General features: G+C 48.7%; 1 protein-coding gene across 5 annotated transcripts in view; it reads right to left on the bottom strand.

Moving 5' to 3' along the window:
* The window catches only part of TDRD7 (tudor domain containing 7), a 51711-nt gene that overhangs the window by 23577 nt on the left and 3862 nt on the right, over nt 1-24272 (bottom strand). For 3 of the 5 annotated variants that reach the window (XM_030004124.2, XM_030004121.2, XM_030004120.2), the window contains exons 2-6: nt 23921-24133; nt 14760-14901; nt 13069-13282; nt 5814-5899; nt 4418-4635 (exon numbers count right to left, since the gene is read on the bottom strand). In XM_030004124.2, coding sequence (XP_029859984.1) covers nt 4418-4635; nt 5814-5899; nt 13069-13282; nt 14760-14901; nt 23921-24127 — 867 coding nt within the window. In that variant the 5' untranslated portion in view covers nt 24128-24133. Of the gene's footprint in view, nt 1-4417; nt 4636-5813; nt 5900-13068; nt 13283-14759; nt 14902-23920; nt 24144-24272 lie in introns of all 5 variants that reach the window. The other 2 variants (XM_030004123.2, XM_030004122.2) reach the window with 1 other exon arrangement.

Consider the following 24272-nt stretch of genomic DNA (forward strand, 5'->3'; position numbering starts at 1 on the left):
AATAAAATTTTGGGGTTTATAACCATGGAAGAATCTTTGAGGCACAAGATATGACGGGGCCTGATGGGATCCATCTGTCCCAATGGAGGAAATGCATCTTTGGTCATAAGCTGGTGGGACTGATTGAGAGGGCTTTAAAATAGAAACACTGGAGAAGGGGATGCCAACAGGAGAGCTTGAAGGTATGCAAAGGGTTGGCATGGCATTGCCTGAGGGTGGCAATGCTAGCGGGAACATTTACACTGCTCCTGGGAGCACAGAGGGCTCAGGAGCACATCTGAAATGCTTGTACACCAATGCACGCAGTATGAAAAACAAACAGGATGAACTGGAAGCATTGGTCAGTTCCCAGAGCTATGATGTCATTGGTATTAGCGAGACTTGGTAGAATCAGTCCGACAACTGGAGTGCTGGGATGGAGGGCTAGGCAGGGCAGGGGAGGTGGAGAAGTTGTACTGTATGTAAGGGAGAGATTTGACTGTACAGTCCCTACAGTTAGAGATGATGCAGTTAAGAGCCTCTGGGCAAGGATTAGGGGGATGGAAAACAAAGCAGATGTCATAGTGGGTGTCTACTACCTGATGGCCTGGCCAGGAGATAGCACTAATGAATTATTCTACAGACAATTACGGAAATCTCTCGATCGGTATCCCTTGTCCTTCTGGGAGATTTCAACTTCACAGACATCAACGGGGAATACCATACTGCTGTGACAAGCATGTCTGGGAAACTCCTGAACTTTGTTGAAGTTAATTTCTTGTCACAAGTACTCAGTGAGCCAACTAGGAAAGATGCCCTCCTAGACTTGCTATTTGTGAATAGAGAAGGACTGTGTCTCAGGGGAGGTTCAGACTTGACATCAGGAAGCGTTTCTTTACCAAGAGAGTGGTCAAACACTGGAACAGGCTTCCTAGAGAGCTGGTCAATGCCCCCTGCCTGTCAGTGTTTAAAAGGCATTTGGACAATGCCCTTAATAACATGCTTTAACTTTTGGTCAGCTGCGAAGTGGTCAGGCAGCTAAACTAGATGATTGTTGATAGGTCCCTTCCAACTGAAATATTCCATTCTATTCATTTTCAAGTACTTCTTATCACTTGCATTTTTTCCTACTGAGCCAACATTTTCATGAAGTGATTATATATGCCAAGATCTCTTTTCCCAAGCTTAACGGTCCACACAGAAAAAAACATTTTTTTAATGTAATGAGAGTCCTTCCTGTGCATTGCTGTAGTTAAGTCTCAGTTGCAATTTTATGGGCCAGCAACCTGGTATTAAGAAGTTCCATACTTCTTCAGAGAGCCCTGGTCTTTATAACCCTGAACAACCCTGTATTATTAGCCAGCTCAACCTGTATTTACACCCTTTACAAACTCACTTAGTACAATCCTGACCAGCATGTGTCCAAGTGTCCCCTTTGTGGAATCCCACCATGACTTCCTGCCTTTCTGAAGGTCATACCACTCAGTAAGGGGGTTTATAATTAGACTGCAAAGGGAACCACCAGACATGTTACCAGTACCAAAGGTAAAATTATTACTACTTTTGGGTTATTTTTCACTTGGGGAAAACAAACAAACAACCCCCCCCCCGAACTTGTTTGTTTACAAGTGTGCATTCCTCTCACTCTCATACCTCTGTTGTAATGTTCTCTCTCCCTCAGGGGTTCAGCTGCCCGCATCCCAAGGATTCAAGGCTGAGCCCAAACACAGCAGAGCTATATAACTTTGGCTCAGAATTCTAAAGAAATTGCCAAATTGTGAGAAAGACTTGTGAGAAAAATCTGCAGAAAGATAAGAAATGAGACAGGGGTAGGATGGCTAAAACGGGGATCACTAACTGCTCAAACATGCATGACAAAGTAATTCATCAAACAGAAAGGTATAAGATTCTGATAGAAAAAAAAAAGAAAGTAGGAGGATCACCACCAGTCATCACTTTTTTCAAAGCACTAGTTTTGCTGGAGTCGGAAGCAGACCATTCAGTGACACTGCAGCTCTGACCAACAGAGCTGTTGAAGCAGACTCTTCTTCTCCCGGCTGAAGCCTGTCTGGACAGCAAAGACTTTTGGGGTATTATATAAGGGTTGTTAGCCTACTTATTCTCAGCCCAATTTCTCATTAGGGTTTGGCTATAATGTGCAAGTGCTAGCCACTACATAATTTCTTTGTACGTTTGCATTTAGCTGTGCAAAATGTATTGTTACAAGCAAGATGTTCAAGCAAGCTAACCTAAAGAAGAGAAGTAACAGACCGATGGAGAACAATGTCAGCCTCAATCCTTTGTAGTAGGTCCTCTTGCCTGAAAGGTGAAGACTGAAAACAAGATCATCAAGCTGCAACTTACAGTGATTTTTTTGGAGACTTCGGCTCACTAGATTAAGAAAAGTTTCCATTACTGATAGTTGTAACCTAAACACAGAAATTATAATTTCCCAGGAGTAAAAAATGAAATTCTTTCCTTTCAGAGAAAAGTTTAGGAATATGAGTTATTCAGAAGTGACACTGTCCACAGCAGAGTCCTCAAATGATGAGCCTGGAGATGCTGAAAGCATGTTACAAAATTTACTGCCTGCTCGTTTGTAACTAAGCTACTACCAATCAGTATGCATTCAATAAGAGTATGTGCTGTCTCTAAGATGGTACTGAGAGAAACACCAGGCATTTTTTCTGTTATTCAGAGGCTGGCAGACACTCCCAGTGTAAGTACCCAATAAGGCAGAAATAATTAAAAATTAGTCATGGGAGCATCTTTACTGATACTGAAGAGTACAGTCTGCTCTCTGGCATTTCAAAGGATCTACAGAGCTGTACACCTGCAGATGACTTGTTTGAACCAGGAATAAACACTGATTATATTTAAGAGATGTATGGTAGCCTTCATATGAGAAGGTCTGGGTCCCAGTTGAAACTTCTCCATGCCAGTGCCATGACTATGGTTTACATAAGTCAGTAAACTGAGACGGGCTTCACAGGCTCATTAACAGTTCTCTACAATAAGACTGACTGTGCCAAGACAACTTGATAGTTTTGATTGCTGTTGTTCTGTGCCTGCTGTATTACAATGTTTCCACAGATTTAATGACTGCTTATTTACACTATTTGCTTGCTAAAAAGAAGAGATAGACCCAAGAGATAACAAGCAAATGGACAATGAACACAGACCAAAGACCCTAGATGAACAGTAACATTTTGTCTGGAACGTAAGCTATGAAAAAGAGTAAAATTTGTTGCATGAATTAAGTAACTCAAAACATAACCGCTTGCTCTATGGATAATACAGGAACCGATCATCAACCATCAAAACAAGTTGCTGCTATCTGCATACGTTACTGGTGTCACAAATGCAATTCATGTATGTGTTAGAATACCATACACACATGCAAATGATGTTATTCCTGAAGAGCAATTATTTAATCTTAGTGAAACTTTTTGGGGGGCATTTATTGTTATTACACAAGAAAATACTTAGCAGTATGTACATGAAAAGTCACTTCAAGCAGACAGATACTCTCATTACTTCAACACCCTTCTGGTGCTACAGTTTGACAGATGCTGGTGAAGTTGAAAGTGTTCATTGATATGACTGGCCTGTTAAAGAAAAGCTAAACAAAGCCTTGATGCAAAGCTGCATTATACCCTAAATGAACCACGAGTACAGAAGAAGAGATAAAAGCACAGCAACTGAAGACCCTTAACCCAGTGGTGATAGCAGCTCGCGTGGCAGACCTGTAAGTGGAGGCTCAGCCTGACACCAGCTCCTAATATGAAGGACAAAGACTCCTCTGGTGATCAAGAGGTAACAGACATCAGTGGGGGGAGGGCAGGAAGGGGTTGTGCTGTAATCTCTCCCCCCAACATTATCACACTTCACTTTCATCTATTGTATCATAAGCTCAACTTACACAGCAAAATTCCATAACCTTGACTTAAGATGTGAGAAAGACCTGTGGAAAAGTCTATAGAAAAATTACTACACTGTTCACACAGGATTTGCTGGTAGCTTATAGATTAAGAGGAGATAAACCCACCAACAAGGAAAAGCATAAAATGCAATGGGGAGAAAAAACACCATGGCATGGAGAGCAAGTGTCATCAGCTACTGTTTGGGTTGTCAGTGTTGGAGTCAAAGGTGGCAACTCAGCAACCCAGAGTCCTTGCTCCAGGAGGCCACAGAGGCTGACCTTTCTTCTCGAAAACAATGCTAGTCCAGCCAACAGTGATTTTTTGGGGCATTGTTTCGAAGGCATTGTTACAATTTGGGGGGGGGGGGGGGGGGCGGTTCTTTCTTTTTCTTTTTCTCTTCACTGCTACAGAACGTGAAAGGAAACGCAGACTATATGAAATAACATTTGGCAAATGAACACTCAGAAATCTGTAGAGTACTGGCATCTTCCACAAAAATAATATTCATTACTTACTGTGCACACATGAGGCCAGTTCTCAAGCTGACGGAGCACTGCTGTGCTAAGCTCCTCCCAGTACATTTCCCGGTAGATCTGTGGCATCTTTGACACCCAGACACCACTGCTGCACTTGCTCAGAATCTCCTTAATGCGATTTTGAACTTCATTGACATGAGCAGCAGAAGGGCCAGAGGCAACAGTATGTGTCTCCGCAATGGATGTATTCAAATTATCTGTTAAACAAAAATACAGCCTTGAAGTAAACATAGCCTTATCAGCAGAGAGAAGGAGATGATTACCCACCTACTTAAAAATTAAACATGGGAGCTGCCAGCATAGCACCAACTCTAAAATGCTTCTCTCCTGCCCAGCACGGCTGTTTCACTCACTTTCTATAGGAAAGAGCCATGGAAACCTCAGACATTTAGTAATGGACCTGAAGCTGAATTTTCAATCACTGTAGTTATTGTCCTAAGATGCTGCTACATGTTTCTTCTGAAGGGATCCTGGAAGAGGTTACAGAACCTTAAGCCATGCTGCTGCTGAGAGGCTGCACTGAGGCAGTGTCCCAAGAGGGACACAGGATAATTTCTTTAGAAGTACAAACACAACAACAAAGATATAGCAAAACACCCAAGGATGTTCTTCTAAATTCAGACAGATGTACAAAACAGATGAGTGATTTGCCTTTTATTCTAAGATATGTCCTGAGGAAAAGTCTGAACTCAGCACCCAGCCTTTCTGAGCTACTGCATCCAAGGAAGTCCTCCAGCAGAGCAGGGAAAGAGACAGCAACTGTCCAGCTACTTTGGACAGTTTCATACATTGTGTGTAGGAGCAAGGCAGTCATTATCCCAGTTGGAAGTTCACATCACTATCTTGCCTGCTCCCTCATCTCTACTCCTCTCCTCCCTTTGGAGGGGTGTATTTGCTACCAGTCCTGAAGCTTCACAAATCAACATGACAGGTCTCAAAGACAGCAATCATCTTTTGACAAGTCCATCAACTGCACAATGGCTGGGAGCCAGGCACGCAGACAGATATTTTAGTCACAGCTAGGTTAGCGTGCTGCTTACTCCTGAAAGCCAGGATTTCACTCTCCTATACCAGATCCCTATCCTGGCAGTGAAATTAAGCATACTCCTCCTGTTTCCAATCTGCTCACACAAGCTTTGCAATTGGCTTTGACACTTGCTACACAAGGATTTTCCTAGAAGACAGAGAGGCAGACAAGTAATTACACACACGTCCCCAGCACCATGAAATCAGAGTGAGAAGGTTCACTCACAGAACTTGGTTTCTCACCCAAACCTATCCTCATTCAAAACAAGTACTAAGATGGATTTTTCTTAAGATGACACCCAATCTAATGTGAGTAGTTGATAAAAACTTTCTTAATGGGCAAGCATACCATTTGAATCTATGGAAGAGCTTCTGGACAGGTGAACTTGCAACTCCTTTTGAAACCGTGGTGGAACAGTTAGTCTCTTCTCAGACCTAAAATTGAAAAGAAAATTGCTTTAAATCATTCTCCTGGCTCTGAACAGCATTCCATTTGCTTACAAGACCTACACATAAAATAAAATGTATTTCACATACTTCTAGCAGGCCCCCTGCACAAGATCAGTACTCACAATGTCTGTTTTGGAAGACAACCTGATCAGCAGTAACAAAACAGATCAACAGATGGTTTCTAGTTTTTTCTTGTTATTCCAATTATTATGAGAAATGAAATACACAGTAAAAAGACATTAGTAAAACAAAAGCATCTAGGCCTAATAACACAGTTGATGGTCTTACATTTGATACGTTCAGCCTCCCTACTTGTACCTGGATGGTGTCTCAGTCTTGCTGTTGAACTTGATTAGGCTCACCTTCTTGATAACCACATCAGAGTCTCCTGAAAGTATCTGGCTTCAGAAGTCAGGGGAGCACCTAAAACTACACAGGAACTCGAGGTCTTTTTGTGGACCCTGTTGCTACACTGTTTAACAGATTCCTCTCGAAGTGCTCTCCCACAGAAAGGACACAAATGTCATGCACGCAGTTGTTCTTCTGAGGACCTTCAGAGGGCAGCAGCTTATACTGGGAGCACATGCAGCACCATGAGCTCCTGACAATGAAGGGGTCACAGCAGTGAGTAGCTCACTAAGACTGTTCTGGAAACAATCAGCTGTGGAATAATTACATACACTGCAAGCAAAAGGGAACAAGAGTTGGAGAAAGAGTTCAAAGACCAGGACGAAGCACCTCCCAAAGACACATAAGCAAGGAAGAACTGCAGTGGAGAAGTCAGGGTGGCAAATGCACCAAAACAGCTCTCCACAGAAGCATGGCAGGTTGCTGTGAACACCAGGCATCTCCAGACCACAGAAGCCACTGCACATGCACTGAGCAGGCTCTGCAGATGGTCTCTGCCCAAGGGGCCAGTAAGGAGACTGGAGTTCAGGGACAGCTCTGGAGGAAACTTTACCAGCCACAGAAACACCCAGGGGGGTTTTCCCAGCTTCACCTGAGCTCTCAGAAGGTAGGATAGGGGTCAAGTATGATGCTGAGGCTAGTCGCAACAGGAAGTCAAGACTAGCACAGTATTAAGGTAGCCCTAGGTGCCTTGACACTGACCTTTAATCAGAGCACATCCACATATCAGAAAGAGGCCTCCCACATTCACACCTTTTCTAAGCAGCATCTTACAAGATTTAACATGAACTTGTCTCCCTTGCTTTTTTGCTGTCCCTGTTAAGATGAAACTACTGCTCCTCCAGCAGCTATGGGGTGTCACTTGTACCAAAAATAATACTTCTGTTCTGGGCCAGGTCCCACAGCATTAGCAGTGAGGGCAGCCACTGCCCAGCACTGCATTTTCCAAAGCTGGAGAGCCATGCCCAGAAGTGCTGAACAGTAACTACAACTACAAGCACATTTGTAAAACACAACTGGGGCGAGACTCAAAAAGTACAAAGGCAAAGTCACCCACATGAAACCCAAGCACATATTCACACCTTGCACTTGTTGGATATTTGAAAAGACTCTTCCAACACTTCATCTGCATCACAGGAAAACACTCTCTGGGCACAGCTCAGATCCCCACACAAAGCAGCAGCACAGTCTCTTCTTAGAAGGTATGCTGTGACTGGCCATGCAAACCCTACAAGAAACCCAGGATCCCACCTCTCTATACATTTATTTACCAGCATGGACAACTCCAAGCTGGACAGATAGCAAGGAAAAATCTCCCCTTAAGGGAAGCAGACTCAAAAGAGACTATCACCACTGCTAGGCAGCAAGCAAAACAATCGCATGAGCTAGCCATATGGGTAATGAAGACTGTCCTGCTACTGCTGCCTCCCAGTAGGAATCCATAGCTATGTTCTAGTCCTCAGTGCCACATACCATTTCTACCACCTTAAGCCACATATCAGGTGACACAGATTACATGAGTGCAGGGTAAGCCAGCAGGAACCGCAGCAAGGTTTCAGTGAAGAGGGCAGATGTTCCCCTCTCAAGCCGTGCTGTCTAGAACACCTCAGAAAGGAACCTGGAACAGAGGACTGATGATTCCCTTATGTTGCAAGTGAGAGCAAACTGGATTTTGGATCCTCTCAGTATTAAGAGACTTCATGTGGTATCTTCCTGTGCTTCCTGCTGTGGATCAACAGCTTCCCATGGAACAATGTGGTGTTAACATCAGCTTTAAGCCCAGTTATTACCAGTTTCGAGCCCTGCAATCAGATGAGGATCTTGTGATGTGCTGCTCCCTCACACATATCATGATGGTCTTATCTCTCCAAAGATGGGATGGAACACAGCCAGACCACAGCAGGGCCAACACACTTCTCCCCAGCATGCAGGTATGGACAACTCAGCTGCCTGCAAAGCCTCATGTTCCTCAGCTGCTAGAAACTGCTCCCAGCAAGAGGCCTCCTAGCTACACTAGCAATAAGAGGACACATCAGCAGCCTGGCCATTCACAAGTGCCTGAGCAGCCATGCAGCTCTGCCAAGCCCCCGTGTGCAGCTGTAGCTGAGGAGCCAGTTATGTTTCAGTCACACAGACCACTGTCTCAGAGCAAAGGGAAGGCATACCCTTTCCTGCCTATCGCCTTACATTGTAAGGCCCATGCCATCCAGCTCTGCTCTTTGGCCCTTGGACAGTGCTATCTCAGCAGCAGGGCCAGGTGGTCACCAGCAGCGAATGCTGCCTGCTGGTCCAAGCAAGGGAGTCACCAAGCATCTCAACCGGTTCTCATCTGTGTCATTCCTTTCCAACTTCAAGGATCTCTGCAGTTAGCCTTACAAGAAAGGTCTCTCCTACCTTCCGTGGGTTTGCAGGTCCACAGCAACATGCTCATGACATGAACTTACCAAGTGATTCCTGCTATAAGACAGCCTCTCAGACCCTGCAACAGTGTCTGCAAGAAGGCCTGGGAGGGCAGCAGGAAACAACCTGGCACAGCTGCAGCTACCATCAGCATCTCCCCCTTGTCATCTGGGTGTGACAGAATGGGGAGGAGAAACAGCCTCTTCCCCTTCCACCCAACACTACGCAGCGGCAAGCCCCAGAAGCTGTGGTCATGAAAATCTCTCAGCAAAACACCACAGAGCACTAGAGAGGTGGGACACAGACTTTGGCAGCCACAAGGGAACTGCCATTTGCAGTCTCACTGTGGGGCTTCACTACACGATGCTGGGTGGAGCAACAAGACCAGTCAGCACCCAGACAACGTCTGTCACTGGGAAGACATCCTGCGAAGGCAAGTAATACAGATCTGCCATTGCAGGACAGATGCTCAACACAGAAGAAGAAATCAAAGACCCTTAAGTGCAACCCTGAGAGCACGGATGTGCTTTGCTATGTGTGGCAAGGTTTTGGTAGCAGGGGGGGTTACAGGGGTGGCTTCTGTGAGAAGCTGCTGGAAGCTTCCCCTGTATCCGACAGAGCCAATACCAGCCAGCTCTAAGATGGACCTGCTGCCAGCCAAGGCTGAGTCCATCAGCGATAGTGGTAGTGCCTCTGTGATAACATATTTAAGAAGGAAAAAAAAGTTGCTGGGACAGACAGAACCGGCAGCCGGAGAGAGGAGTGAGAACATGTAAGAGAAAACAACCCTGCAGACCCCCAGGTCAGTGAAGAAGGAGGGGGAGGAGGTGTTCCAGGTGCCGGAGCAGAGATTCCCCTGCAGCCTGTGGGGAAGACCATGGTGAGGCAGGTTGTCCCCCTGAAGCCCAGGGAGGTCCACGGGGGAGCAGATATCCACCTGCAGCCCGGGGAGGACCCCACACCGGAGCAGGTGGGCGCCCAAAGGAGGCTGTGATCCCGTGGGAAGCCCGCGCTGGAGGAGGTTCATGGCAGGGCCTGCGGATCTGTGGAGAGAAGAGCCCACAGAGCAGGTTTTCTGGCAGGACTTGTGACCCCATGGGGGACCCATGCTGGAGCAGTGTGCTCCTGAAGAACTGCAGCCCATGGGAAGGACCCATGCTGGAGAAGTTCATGGAGAACTGTCTCCCATGGGACGGACCCCATGCTGGAGCAGGGGAAGAGTGTGAGCAGTCCTGCCCCTGAGGAGGAAGGATCGGCAGAGATGAGGTATGATGAACCGATTGTAACGCCCATTCCCCATCCCCCTGCACTGCTGGAGCGGGTAGGTAGAGAATCCGGGAGTGAAGTTGTGCCTGGGAAGAAGGGAGGGGTGGAGGGAAGGTGTTCTGAGATTTGGTTTTATTTCTCATTACCCTACTCTGGTTGATTTGTAATAAATTGGGTTAACTTTCCCCAAACTGAGTCTGTTTTGCCCATGATGGTAATTGGTGAGTGACCGCTCCCTGTCCTTACCTCGACCCATGAGCCCTTTGTTATATTTTCTCTCCCCTGTCCAGCTGAGGAGGGGGGAGTGATAGAACGGCTTTAGTGGGCACCTGACATCCAGCGAGGGTCAACCCACCACACTATGACTTCAGTAAATGGAGGGGCAGGGCAGGTGAGAGAAAACAAACCCAGAGAAACTGCACGCAGACAGCACCTCACCCCAGACTGGGAAATGGGGCAGAGACAAGCTCTGTCACCTTCAGGACTTCTCTCAGTCAAACTGAGCTGTGAATGCTCAGGCACTCTCACAGGCAAGGGCTGGCACCGCTGCTGGAACAGTGCCGCTGAGTCTGTGCTGCCTACCTACAAGGCTGGTGTGAGCCGAGGATGGCTGGGGCTGCTGCTTACACCTCCACTCTTGTGCACACTGTTTTGAGGTCAGGACCTCCCAGCTCAAAGTGGCTTTCCTTCCTGCAATTCCCAAAGCACAAGCAACTACAGTGGTTCTGGGGACATAAAATATGCCCAGCAGCAAGGACATCAGCCATGGATCTTGCCAGTCCTGCTTCAAACTGGCCAAGCTGAAACAAATTAATTCAGTCACATGGGCCACTCCACAACCTTGCATTAAAACAGAGTATGATCCTCCTCTCCATGAACCCTCCTTCTAGTATGTGCCCAAGCTAATGGGACAGCATTTGGATCCTTTGCAACAGCATATGATATTTTCTCTTCCAGAACTACCTGGGCCAAAGCACACTTCGCCTATAGCTTATCCTCCTCAGTAGAGCAGAAACAGACAACAGAAACAAAAGCAGGAAAAAACTGTTACCTGAAAGGAACTCGGGAACCTGCTAGAGAGGAACAAAGATGACAACACAAGATAGAGCACACTCCATTGGAAGAGCCAGAATACGGCTGACATCTACCTAATTTTATTTCAAGCATTACAAAGCTTCAAGTACTACAAAACACCTTCTGGCCTTCCAGCAACTAACCTGGAGACAACTGTAAGTACTCTTTTTGCTCTGCCTGTCCCAGGACAAAGGATCTTTGCCTTTCAGGGAAGTGCCACTTCAAAAAATCCAACTCATCAGCATACACAAAAAAGGGAAGGCCTGCGAACATCTGCTCCCACATCTCTCTGTCACAGCAGGATGGCTTGGCCTTTCTCTCCTCTGCGCAGCAGCCTCCTCGACAAAACAGGAGCAGAGCTGCTGACGTGTTTCTCCACTGCAGCTCCACTCAGCTCGCTCAGGAGCAGAAGAACAGGGGTTAGCTCAGTCCATGCTCATGTCGTTAGGAGCTGTGGGGCAGACAGAGAGGTCCATCCTGAGTCTCCTCGCGCCTGCTGGGGCCCTGGCCTCACTCCCCTCACCTGCCGCACGCAGCACATCTCTCTTCCCTGGCCTCTACCTCCAAACCCTCCACTGCTCACACGGCCACTGCCAGCTCCTCCAGCTTCCTCGCTGCTCCTGCCGCTGCTCTCCTCTTGCCCACCTCAGCTTCACACCCTCTGGCTCCTGCCACCATCACCACCGCCTCTTAACTCCTCCAAATTTCTGCCTGGGTACACCCAAACAGCTGCTGCTGCAGCCACAGCCCCACTGCCCACTGACACAAGGAGTGTCTCCTGCCCTCGAGAGGAGCCCTGCCCCAGAGCAAAACCCTAGCAGATCCACCCAGCAGCCCCAAGGCTGTCTCCTGCCCCACGGCACCTGCCCACTCCACCAGTACCAGCACGCCAGGGAACTTCCCAAAAAGCACAACCAGCAGAGCACTGCCATAGCAAACAGCCCTTTGCGGAGCAGCACAAAAGGTCACGAGGCAGTGCTAGCAGCCATCGGTAAAACGCTACGCTCTCAGGCACAAAAGCTGAAGTGGCTGCTGCTCTCACGAGTGCTCTGAGCGCATCCCCATCTCCCCCTCTGGGACCCAGAGCCCCGACGCACCCAGGACTCAGGCAGGCAACTGGGGCACGATGCGCCTGCTTTCCGTGGGTCTTCCAGAAAGAGCAGGCACCACGGCAGGATTAAGCTGTCACTCCGCTCCGTGCCACTTCACAGCTACGCCGCCGCGGAAGCGGCACACCACTGCCGTTTCCATTCAATGCAAGGCTGACTTCCAACCCAGCCTGGTGACCTGCACAGGATTACCACCACAATCACAGCTCCAGCGGACTTAGTGCAGCCACAATGAGCAAACAGCAAACACTTTCTCCTCGCCATCAGCTGATGGCCCAGGGTGGCCGAAAAAACACAGAAAGAGAAATGATGGGGCAGCATCATGCCTAAGCCACCTGGATTAGAGAGGCTCAAAGGGGGCTGAAAACCAGCATGTACCGCTGACCCAGCAAAAACGCAGCTCCAGCCCCCATCTCAGTTCACCCAAACACGGGCGGGCAGCTGCTGGGTCCGAGCATGCCGAGAAGGGCCACAAACACTAACGCTGCAATGGAGAGGTCAGGCAAGAGGCGAAGAGCAGCCACCTGCAGACAACCGTGACCCTGAACGCGCAGCATCGCCTGCCACCTACACACAAACCTCCTTCAGCTTTCTATCACGCTGCCCACAACGGCTCCCTCCTGGGCCTGGGAAACAGCGACATCCGCACACACACATTTGGCCACATTTCTCCCCAGAAGACACAGGAGCAGGCCAAGAGCACAGGGTAGCTACGGCAGCATCCAGAAAGGCTCCCTCCTGGGTACCGACCCACATTCAAACTTCACCTTCTGCAAGGGCGGGCGCTTAGATTCCCACGTCCCCAAAAGCACTGCTGGCACGGCAGCACCCAAGGGTCCACCACACTTCGTTTTGCCTCGCTCACGCGCGCGCGCGCACACACACGCACACACTGACCTGTTTACCACCGTGACGTGCCTCTGCATGGGAATTTCTTTAGGTGGTCCACTCCCAGTGGCTGGAGGCAAGGCAGGCCGGGCACTCTCCATACTGGGTTTCACCACTCCACACGCCACTCCTCTGCCTCGTGGCAGGCGAGGAACAGGCCTCTTGCTGCCTTCTTCTGGCATGCTCAAAGGCCTGGGCTGACGCAAAGTTCCTTTCGGCTTTCCTAAAGAGTTTGCAGATGGAGCCGTGAGTAGCACTCTCCTCCACCCAACCCAAAGAGACTTCAAGCACAGCAGATAACTCCCTCCAGGGAGTCCATACTTTTCCAAAAGACAGTTACGAAGGATGCTCTCGGCCACAGGCGTGGGTCTCTCTGCTACAGCATCGTGGCTCACACCCAAGGACTCACAAACCGCAACCTCCACTGCCGTGCTGCAGCAGGGAAAGAAACAGGTGACCCTGCCTCTCCTTACACTCTCAGAAAAGCCTTGCACCTGTGAGGTGCCACAACAAGTCACATCTCAGGGGGAACCCATGGTCAGGCTGCTCTTTACCACCCAACGGCGGCAGCAGCAGCAGCAGCTCCCAGAGGCGTAGCACATGCAGCCTAACTCCACCTCCTCGGCCACCTCCTGCACCACCGCCCAAACAGTTTCTTCTTCTCTACCCTAGCTTGCAAGCGCCCTCCTCCCTAACTCCCACCACACGGCAGAGGTTGCCAAATAACAACTGCAGAGGAACACACCACGCTGGCCTTCGGGCCACCCTGGGATAAACAAGCTCTTGGTCACTTTGCTCTTTACTTGCTGGCTGCACCACACCAATTTTGGCAGGCTCAAGCACTTCCGAGGGTATCACCGTGCAAGACAGTGAATCAACGTGCGTTGACAATCACTGCCGTTTAACTGGGCTATGAGTCACCAGTTCCGCTTCCCAGCTAGAGGGCAGACTGTTGGCATGGTCGCAGGAGAGCAAGAAGCAGCAAACCCTTCGTTACAGACAAGAACAGGGGAATACAAACAAACTGCAAGACCCCCTGTTGCTCCAAGCTGCCAACTCGCAAGCAGATGGGCCTTGCCTGGGCCTGATCCTGGGATACCCACTGACAGCAACACAACAACAGCACGGCAGTGAGGGACACCTGACCCACGGGCTCTGGGAAAATACTGCTGCAGCAGCTTACGCAAAAAGGCGCGGAGGTACCAAGAAGAGCCCCTGAGCTTCAACAACGTCATGGCACCAGGGCACTTGCAGCAGCAACAGGAGCTGCTGAAACAACCACAGATAATGCTGCAGGGACTCCTTCTCGCTGCGAGGCCATGGCTCATCCCTGCCACTCCACAACAGGCTGAGCTCAGCCTCAAAGAACGAGCAGGCTCGTTGCCACACTTCTCGCCCGCACCCCAACCGCGGGTCTCACAGAACCACGGGCAGGTGGAAGGGAAACCAAGCGTCCTCCAAGAACTCTTCTTTCAAGATCATTCACATCTCACGTACATGCTCAAGAAGGGCTTCCTCGCTGACCAGGGCTTGCAAGCACAAGCACCCTTGTCAACAACACTCTCCGCTCCCAGGAACTCTTCACTGGGACCACGCAGCTCCTGGCCATTAGTGGCACAGCCTCACGGCCAAGACTTTTGCTCCAGCAGCTGCACAGTTCCTTCACAAAGGCAGGCCCTCCACAGTTGCCTGGGGCTTACCTGCTAACGTGACCGGAGACGTGTTCTTCAGCCTCATCTGGCAGTTCACTTGACGTCCCATTTTCCTCTTGGAACTCCTCTGCCGGGCCACCAGTTGAGCAATTGGCACAGTCTCGCTGCAAGCAACAGCATGGCAAATGACCTTGTTGGAGCAGGAAGAGGACAGAGGGGAAAACTGTCAGTGAGGCCCAAGCTCATCCACAGCCCTCAGAAGGACTTGCAACCATTTCCATGCCTGTAACTGCTGGGTCACACGTGCCTGCAGGCAGTTCAGCAAAGGCTTCAGCAGCAGACACAGACCTCGGAGACCTCCCTCTGCTTTCGCAGTGCACCTCAGAAATCAGCAAAGCAGACAGACAGAGCCTCTCCATCACCTTCCCACATTAGGTTGGGGCCCACCAAGAAACAGCCTGGTTTCTCACTCCCATCCTACAGGCTGACCGTCTCGCTTTACAACACTAGGAAGCCACGGGAAGGGCTTCCAGCCTGCCCTCCCTCCTCCTGCCAAGGCTCACCAGGGGCTCTGGCACCACTCTGACCCTGCAGAGCCAGGCTGCCTTTGTCCCGCTTACCAAAGAAACAGCACGGCCATCCTGGGGGCACAAATAGCCCTGCAGGCACCGGGCTGGCCCCCAACAACGGCCCAGCCTTGGGAAGCCCATGGCCACCTCCCTGGCCTCCTTAATGGCCTCTTGTCTCAACCTCCCCTTGCCATGTCTCAGCAATGCTGCCACAGACCAACCCTTGAATGGATGCAGGAACCCTGCTTCAGCAAGCCCCCAAACCACATGCCCAGCGTGCACTTTGCCTCACAGAGGAGATGCAAGCCCAAACCTTTGGGCCATTCAGCTCCTAACAGCTTGCGAAGGCAGCTGGACCAGTACTCTGCCAGGGCTCCACGAGGACACAGGTGGCCACCCAAAAAGCCCTGAGTGAAAAACGGGAGTCTGTGGTCTCAGGGGTTCTCTCCATGGGTCTCAGCCACGCTCGGTGGTGGTGGTACAGGCTGAAAAAGGGGCCCTCAGGCACAGCACCGCTGCCTTCATAACCATGGCCCCCAGCAAGCATGGGCCTTGACAGTTCAGCACAGGAAAAACTCAGCGCCTTGGCCAGCACCTCTGAAATTTAGCAAACAGCAGCTCCAGAAAGGAACTTTTCTCACAAGCGAGGTAGGGCAACCAAAGCAGAAAAAGAGTGCCAAGATAAAAAAGCAAGCAACTGCTAAGCACCAACAGCTTGCTCGAGAGCTCTCCTCAGTCTCTCAGGCTGACCCTAACAGCCCAGGGAAATACGAGCAAGGAATGACAGCGCTAGGAACAAGGCAACACGCCCGACCTCCCAGCAGCCCACTCCAGCTTGTCCTTACTCTCCTATTCCTCCTCCACTGCACACCCAGCATCTGCGCCAGGCTGGCTCAACACACAGACGTTGGAGGGAGGGCCTCTCCTTCTGAGGGACAGCTCTCCCACCCGAGGAGCTCCTGCTAGAAATCAGACAGTGTACCTGCTGCATGGTCAACACCTATGCCAAAAGCGTACCATCAGCCTCACCACTGCAGGGGTTAAATGCCAGGAATCACAGAAAAATTGAGGCTGGAAAACATCTCTGTAGACCACCTCGTACAGCATCTCTGCTCAGAGCAGCATCAAGTAGACCTAGCTGCTAATCAAGCGGTGGAATATCTCCAAAGATGGAGACTTCTCAGCCACTCTGGACAGCTTGGTTCCAGTGTTTAGCCACCCTCGCTGTAAAAAAGTGTGGGGGTTAATGTTTAAATAGAATTACCTGTATTTCACTTTGCTCCTGTTGTCTCCTGTCTGTTCACTGGATACCACTGAGAACTGGAGATGGAGTCTGGCTCCATGTTTTTTTATGCCCTCCAACAGGTATTAATACACATGGGTAAGATCCCCCTGAGCTTTCTCTTCTCCAGTACGAACACTCTCAGCTCTTTGAACCCTTCATCAAAGATGTTCCAGTCCCTTCATCATCTTCACAGCCATTCACTGAACCTGCTTCAGCGTCCATGTCTCTCTTGTTCTGGGGAGCATGGGACTGAACACAGGTTCCCAGATGTGGTCTCACTATGGCTGAGTAGAGGGGAATAATCACCTCCATCAGCATGCTGGCAACACTCTACCTAATGCAACCCAGGATGTTGTTGGTCTCCTTTGCTGCAATGGCACATTGCTGATGTGAACTTCATGTCCGCCAGAACCCCCAGGAATTTATCTGCCAAGCTACTTTCTAGATGGTCAGCCCTGAGACTGTACAGGTGCATGGTGTTATTCCTCCCCAGGTGCAGGACTTGGCATTTCCCTGCACTGAACTTCATAGGGTTCCTGTTGTTCCATTTCTCCAGCTTGTTGAGGTCCCTCTGAATGGTAGCACACCTACCTACTCTATCAGTCCCTCCTATCATCTATAGACTTGCTGAGGATGATCTCTGTCCCATCATCTAGGTTATTCATGAACATGACAGACAACATTTCCCCAGCATCGACCCCTGGGGCACAGCACTAGTGACTAGTCTCCCGCTGGGTTTTGTGCCACTGTTATGGGACAGACTGTCAAAAGCCTTACTAAAATTCAGATAAACTACATCTAATGCTCTCCCCTCATACACCCAACCAGTCATCTCATTTTGGAAGAGCATCAGTTTGGCCACATACAATTTTCACTTCATAAATCCATACTGACTACTCCTACTTGCCTTCTTGTCTTTCACGTCTGGAACAGCTTTCCAAGATTAGTTGCTCAATCACTTTCCCAGAGATCGAGGTTAGGCTGATCAGCCTGCGGTTCCTCAGATCCTCCTTCCCACCCTTCCTGACAGTAAGGGTGGTATTTGCTTTCTTCCAGTCCTCAGGAATCTCCCCAAAACCACCATGACCTTTCCAAGATGATCGAGAGTGGTCTTGCAACAACATCAGCCAGCTCCCTCAGCGCCCATGGATGCATTGCGACAGACCTGTGGACCTGTGCGTGTCCAGTTCATTTAAATGCTCCCTAGCCTAATCCTCCCCCACTGAGAGTATGTTTTCCTTGCCCTGCACTTTCCCACTGCTCTTAGGAGCTGATGGCTGGTCTTACCAGTAAAGACCAAGGCAAAGGCAGCAATCAGTGCCTCTGCCTTCTCCATGTCCTTTAAGACCAGGTCCCCATTCCCATTCACAGGGCAGACTCACATTTTCCCTAGTCATCCTTTTGCTGATGATTTACCTATAGAAACCTTTCTTGTTGCCCTTCGTGTCCCTTGCCAGAATCAGCTCCGTATGGGCTTTAGCTTTCCTAAGCCCATCCCTGCATGTTTGGACAGTGTCTCTATATTCCTTCCACCCTACCCAATTCTGCTTCTGTTTCTTGTGCGCGTGCTTTTAATGGTGGAGTTAAGTCAGGAGCTCCTTGCTCATCCATGGGTGCCTCCTGCAAGCTTGCTTTTAAAACAGTCACTTAAATAAGAGAAAAGCTTTGTCATACAGTAGGCAGTACCAGACTGAGTCCTAACTCATCTTTGTGAAAGGCAAACCTGAAATCCTTAACTCTTCACCCTTTCAGAGATGTCTGTGCAACAACCTGTGCTGCATGACTTGGGCATGGATTTGATAAGGCTTTAGTGAAATGAAACACAGCAAAAGGTTGTAGTTCTTAATTTGCTGTACCTTCTTTCTTCTAGTTTTTCTGTTGTTCCTGCATTTTCTCCTGTTGTCTGTACAGTTAACCAGCTATTTTAAGGACTTTCTTTGGAAGGATGCTCTGAGAACTGGCAGTGCTCTGGGAGCTGTTCTGAAGGCAATGGCACTCTGTCTTGGTTTTCAAGTTGCTGAACTGATCAATAATAAATGCAGTCTTTCTTAAGCCCATGCATGCTTGGTTGGGCAGTGTATCCGTATTCCTCCCAGGTTGCTTCTCCCTGCTCCCACCTGATGCATGCTTCCGTTTTATGGTTGAGCTCTGTCAGGAGCTCCTTGTTCATCCATGCATGCCTCCTGTCACCTTTGGGTTTTTTTCCCCCGACTGTTGGGATGGACCATTCTTGAAATTGGAGAAGATTCCTGAAGAGGCCAAAGTCTGCTCTCCTGAAGTCCTGGCTTGTTGATACCACTATTTGCTTTATTCGCCCCCTTTCAGGCTCCCAAACACCACCAGCTTGTGGTCACTGCAGCCAGGGCTGTCCCCAGCCTTTATGCCACCAACCAGTTCTTCCTTGTTTGTAAGAACTGGGTCCAGCAGACCATCTCCGTGCATCACCTCATCACTTGTGTCAGGAAGTTGTCATCAGCACACCCCAGAAACCTCCTGGATTGCTCATGCTTGGCTGTCTTGTCCCTCCAGCAGGTATGGCAGTAGCTCAAGTCCTCTGTGAGGAGCAGGGCCTGCAAAGGTGAGGCTTCTTGCAGTTGTCAGAAGGCGGCACTGCCTGCTTAATCTATCACTTCTTCCCAGTGAGGGCATTTGTAACAGATAGCCACTATAACGTCGCCCATACACTGGTCTGCCAACTACTCATAAGCTCTTGCTGTCTCATCCTCTATTCCAAGGCAGAGCTCCAAGTGTCCCCATTGCTCTCACACTTGGAGTGGCTCACAGAAACTGACCCTCCTTGCCGTTCCAGCCCATCACTTCTCAATAGCCTGTGTCCATCCACAGCAGCACGCCAGCTGTGTGAGCTGTCACAACAGCTCTCCATGACCGCAATGAGATCACAGCCTTGAACTGCATGCAGACCTCCAGTTTCTCCTGGTTGTGCCCCATGCTGTGGGCAGTCATGTACAGGCATTTCAGAGAGGTGCTCAGCTGTGCCCGTTTCCAGAGAAGGGTACCTCGTACCCTTTCCTCATACTCCTGGCTAACGAGCATTTCCGTGTTTATGTGGATGCATGCAGGATGGACCACCTTGAGCCCTGCTCTGTTCTCAAGGTCTCAACATAAAAGACTTTTTGTTCATACATGGTTTATCATAGTTTCATAAATGCACATTTTCATATCTCTAGTACATTTCAGGTTTTTCCTGTCACTAATGTTGTAAGTTATTTTCAGCATTTTCCTCCCTTGTTTTCACATCATAGTGACTTTAAGTTTAGCATAAATGATGGTTTGAATTAGAATGAATTCAGATGTAAAAAGAGATAGGGTGGATGAATTCACTTGCAGCAGAGCAAAGCAGTATTCAAATTCCTTTTTTTGGAGGGGCCTAGTTATTCAAGCAGAAGTCAAAGTTTCCTTAGAGGAAGGTGCAACCATATGCTGCCTGTAACTGAACATGAAGCGAAGCAAAGCAGCGTTTCTTGAAATGATACAACCACCTGTTGCAGATGCACAGTATTTCAATTTGAGTCCCCTTGCAGTGTTTTCTGTATACTGAATGTAATCCTCATCCTGTGTGGAAACTGGAGAACATACTTATCATGTGAAGGAATAATTGTCAGCGTTCATCTTGCCTATTCAAGAAGGCTAAATTAGTGCTCAGTAGTAAGAGGAACAGGAGACAATTTATATCATTGCCTTTCCAACACAACCAGTCTGTTCAGCATCAGTTACCCAGGCAATATTCATCTCACACAAATTCTTTGATTTAAGGAGCATGTAACAGGTAGCACCCTGAGATCAATTTATATTATTTACTGCCCACTTCATAGGACTCCTTGGTGAATGTATTTTTTGTGGAATGTCTTGGACAGCTGCCCTAGCAGTACAGAAAGTCCTTTTAGGGCTACCTAGCCTGCAGCCAGGATCATCAGCTGCTAGCAGATCTCTGTGTGTGTGTGTCTTGCTTTCCTGCCCCACTGTCCCCAGAGGTATTAAAGGAAGACACAAGGGTCTTGGCAGCCTTTCTGGAGGTCAGAGTTCTCCCTGAGCCAGGAAGAGAGACTGGTTGACTGCATGCTCTTGCAGCAGGCTTGTGTGGACTTTGACCTATGGCCTCAGCTTATACTGGAGGTCAAATATTCTGGAGAGGCATGAATGAAGAGAAAAGCATTATACTGAAGTACTGCCCAGGTCCTGTATCAGGAAAGCATGCAGGAGCAATCCCAGGTGGTTACTAGCCCACACCAGTGCATAACAACACTTGCCACCCCCTGCTCAATGTCTGCCCAGGGGACACTCTGGACAGTAGCAACAGAAAGGTCATAAAACAGCAACATGAGCTCAGTCTTTGTGTCTCTCCTGCCTCCCAGGTGTTTGCAGGGTGCTTCCTCTCAGTTGCTTCAGTCATGCATAGTGGGCATTCCTAAACCAAAGCAAGTCCTGCTCAGCTAAGACCCCTGTTCCATAGCTTTCTCATTTTCCACCTCCTAAAGCTGCATTGCACTCTCTCCTTACAGCTGCCACAGAGAAGGCACCACCTCTAGTGCTATCCACGAGCCCACAAGGCTCTCAGCACACATTGTGTTAGAGGATAAGGAAGGCTCTCAAGGGAATGGGAGGATACCAGATTATACCCTGCAAAGCCCTAGTTAGAAATAGATGGCTATCTGCCAGAGCCACCATGAGGAAGCATTAAATTGGAGGATGAGATGAGTCCTGCCCCCGAAGAGGATGAAGCGGCAGAGACAACGTGTAATGAACTGATCATAACCCCCATTCCCCGTCCACCTGCACCACTAGGGGGGTCGGTAGAGAATCCAGTAGGGAAGCGGTGCCCAGGAAGAAGGGAGGGGGGTGGAAGGAAGGTGTTTTGAGATTTGGTTTTATTTCTCACTACCCTGCTCTGGTTGATTGGCAATAAACTAAGTTAATTTTCCCCAAGTTGAGTCTGCTCTGCCCATGACAGTAATTGGTTGAGTGATCTCTCCCTGTCCTTACCTGGACCCACGAGCCCTTTGTTCTATTTTCTCTCCCCTGTCCAGCTGAGGCAGGGGGAGTGATAGAACGGTGTTGGTGGGCACCTGACATCCAGCCAGGGTCAACCCACCACAGTCTTTTTGGTGCCAAAACCTGGGAATGTGAGGAATTCGAGATAAGGATAGTAACTGAGAGAAGTAACAGGCAAAACATGGACTGAACACAGCTAGAGCGTGAAGAGCTGCATGCCTGTGGGGAATTTTTGTTGATGTAATTGTAGTGAAGGGACAAGGGGTGGATTGTGCATAAATTGTCCACTTTTTGTTGGTATTGTGATGATACTATTTTGATTTTGGTGTGGAGAATTCTTTTTTGTTGATGTGAGTGAAGTTTGTGAAAACTGAAGATCTTGTGTGATTAATATATATTTTAATGATAATTCTTAAATATGTGATGCACAGAGGTGAGGGGTGGAATGTATTGGCTTTGTGTGGCAATGTTTTGGTAGCGGCGGGATTACAGGGGTGGCTTCTGTGAGAAGCTTCCCCTGTATCCGACAGAGCCAATACCAGCCAGCTCTAAGACGGACCCACTGCCAGCCAAGGCTGAGTCCATCAGCGATAGTGGTAGTGCCTCTGTGATAACATATTTAAGAAGGAAAAAAAAGTTGCTGGGACAGACAGAAATGGCAGCCAGACAGAGGAGAGAGAACATGTAAGACAAACAACCCTGCAGACACCAAGGTCAGCGAAGAAGATGGAGCAGAGAGTCCCCTGCAGCCCATGGAACTTTTGCCCAGAACAGTTTTGGTGGGCACCTGGTGTTCAGCCAGGGTCAACCCACCACAGAGCATCACAAATGTTCCCAGAGGTACCTGCATTCATGTTACTGATGTAGCTGCAGCTGATGCAGGCTAGGAGCAAGCGAAAAATAATCCCAGACTTGGATACCTGCAGCAAAAGGGCAAATTCTCACAGTTGTAAAAATGCAGCAAGGGAACCTCTTGCTTAAAAACAGCCACATTTCCAGGTATCAGCACAAAACTCAGGATGCCTCTTGTCACACTCTACACAGTTAACCAGGAAGACCTAGTTCTGAGTTCCTAGATGCCAACCTGAGCTCTATTCCACCTTCTCCTTGACCTCTGTGCTGACTCCTTGCCCCTTGCTCACTTACTAAGCTGAGGTATTGCAACTCTTGTATCAAGGCACCTCATTTGCATGGGCTCTTCCTCACCTTGGCAAGTCTCCACAGTCCTGCAGCACTGCAACTCATGACAAACAAGAGTGCTAAGCCTAAAGCAAGCATTGTCAGGCTTATAAGCAACAGCACCCACAACAGTTTCATTGTAGGAAAAAGATGATGCTAAACCCCACCCTGAAGAGATGACCAAGACACACACAAGTTAGCCTTCTTCAAGGTCCCGGGACAGCCCACCAATATCTGCCCCCCGCCCTGAGTTAGAAATGCTGAGACAGGGACCAGAGGTCTAGCCACACAAACTGTCTTTCCAGCCAGAAGTCCCATTTCCAGGAAAATGCCCTGCAACCTTCCACCTTTTGCAAACAGAACTTCCCAGGCTGCATGCAGAGGCAGGAAAATAAGGGGCACTTGGTCTATGCCACAGTTTCTACTTCTCCCAGCATTAGTGCACCACATGCATGCTACAGTACTTTTCTCAGAAATCCATGGCACAGGCAGAGGTGTTGTGGTTTAACCCCAGCCAGCAACTAAGCACCACAGAGCCGCTCCCTCACTTCCCCCCGACCCAGTGGGATGGGGGAGAGAATCAGAAAAAAAAAAAAAGTAAAACTCATGGGTTGAGATAGGAACAGTTTAACAGAACAGAAAAGAAGAACCTAATAACGATAATAGTAACCAATAATAAAATGACAATAATAATAATAAAGGAATTAAAATATACAAAACAAGTGATGCACAATGCAGTTGCTCAACACTTGCCAACCAATGTCCAGTTCGTTCCCAAGCAGCGATCCACCCCCAGGCCAACTCCCCCCAGTTTATACACTGGGCAAGACGTCACATGGTATGGAATATCCCTTTGGCCAGTTTGGGTCAGGTGTCCTGGCTGTGTCCCCTCCCAGTTTCTTGTGCTCCTCCAGCCTTCTTGCTGGCTGGACATGAGAAGCTGAAAACTCCTTGACTTAGTCTAAACATTACTTAGCAACAACTGAAAACATCAGTGTTATCAACATTCTTCTCATACTAAATCCAATATATAACACTATACCAGCTCCAGCTACTAGGAAGAAAATTAGCTCTATCCTAGCTGAAACCAGGACAAGAGGTAGAGTTATGAACCATGCACAATTTACAAACACAAAAGCCATTTCTGAACTGTGACTGATTCTTACCTCTCCTATTTTGTTCCCTTCCATTCTGACCACTCCTGGGATACTCTCCAAGTAGCCTTCCAGTGTGCCATGTCCTAGGTGCCTGAAGGGAATCCACTCACCGGTCAGGGATTTGTATTCACCCTGAAGCTCTGACAAAGGTATGCCATTTTTAAAGGGATGAAGAACAGCTCGCAGTGTTTTTGCAATAAGTTCAGGCTCCTGCATCTTCACCTATACCCACCTCACCCCAAAAGGGAAAAAAAACAAAAAATCAAAAAAGGCATTTTTACATACACAGGCTAAAAGTACCAGCTTTTACTATTCAACCTCCCTCCCCAAACAAGCAAGGATTCAGCAGCTCAGTGGCTTA

The sequence above is a fragment of the Aquila chrysaetos genome, chromosome Z, assembly GCF_900496995.4.
Source record: "Aquila chrysaetos chrysaetos chromosome Z, bAquChr1.4, whole genome shotgun sequence".
Classification (NCBI taxonomy): domain Eukaryota; kingdom Metazoa; phylum Chordata; class Aves; order Accipitriformes; family Accipitridae; genus Aquila; species Aquila chrysaetos.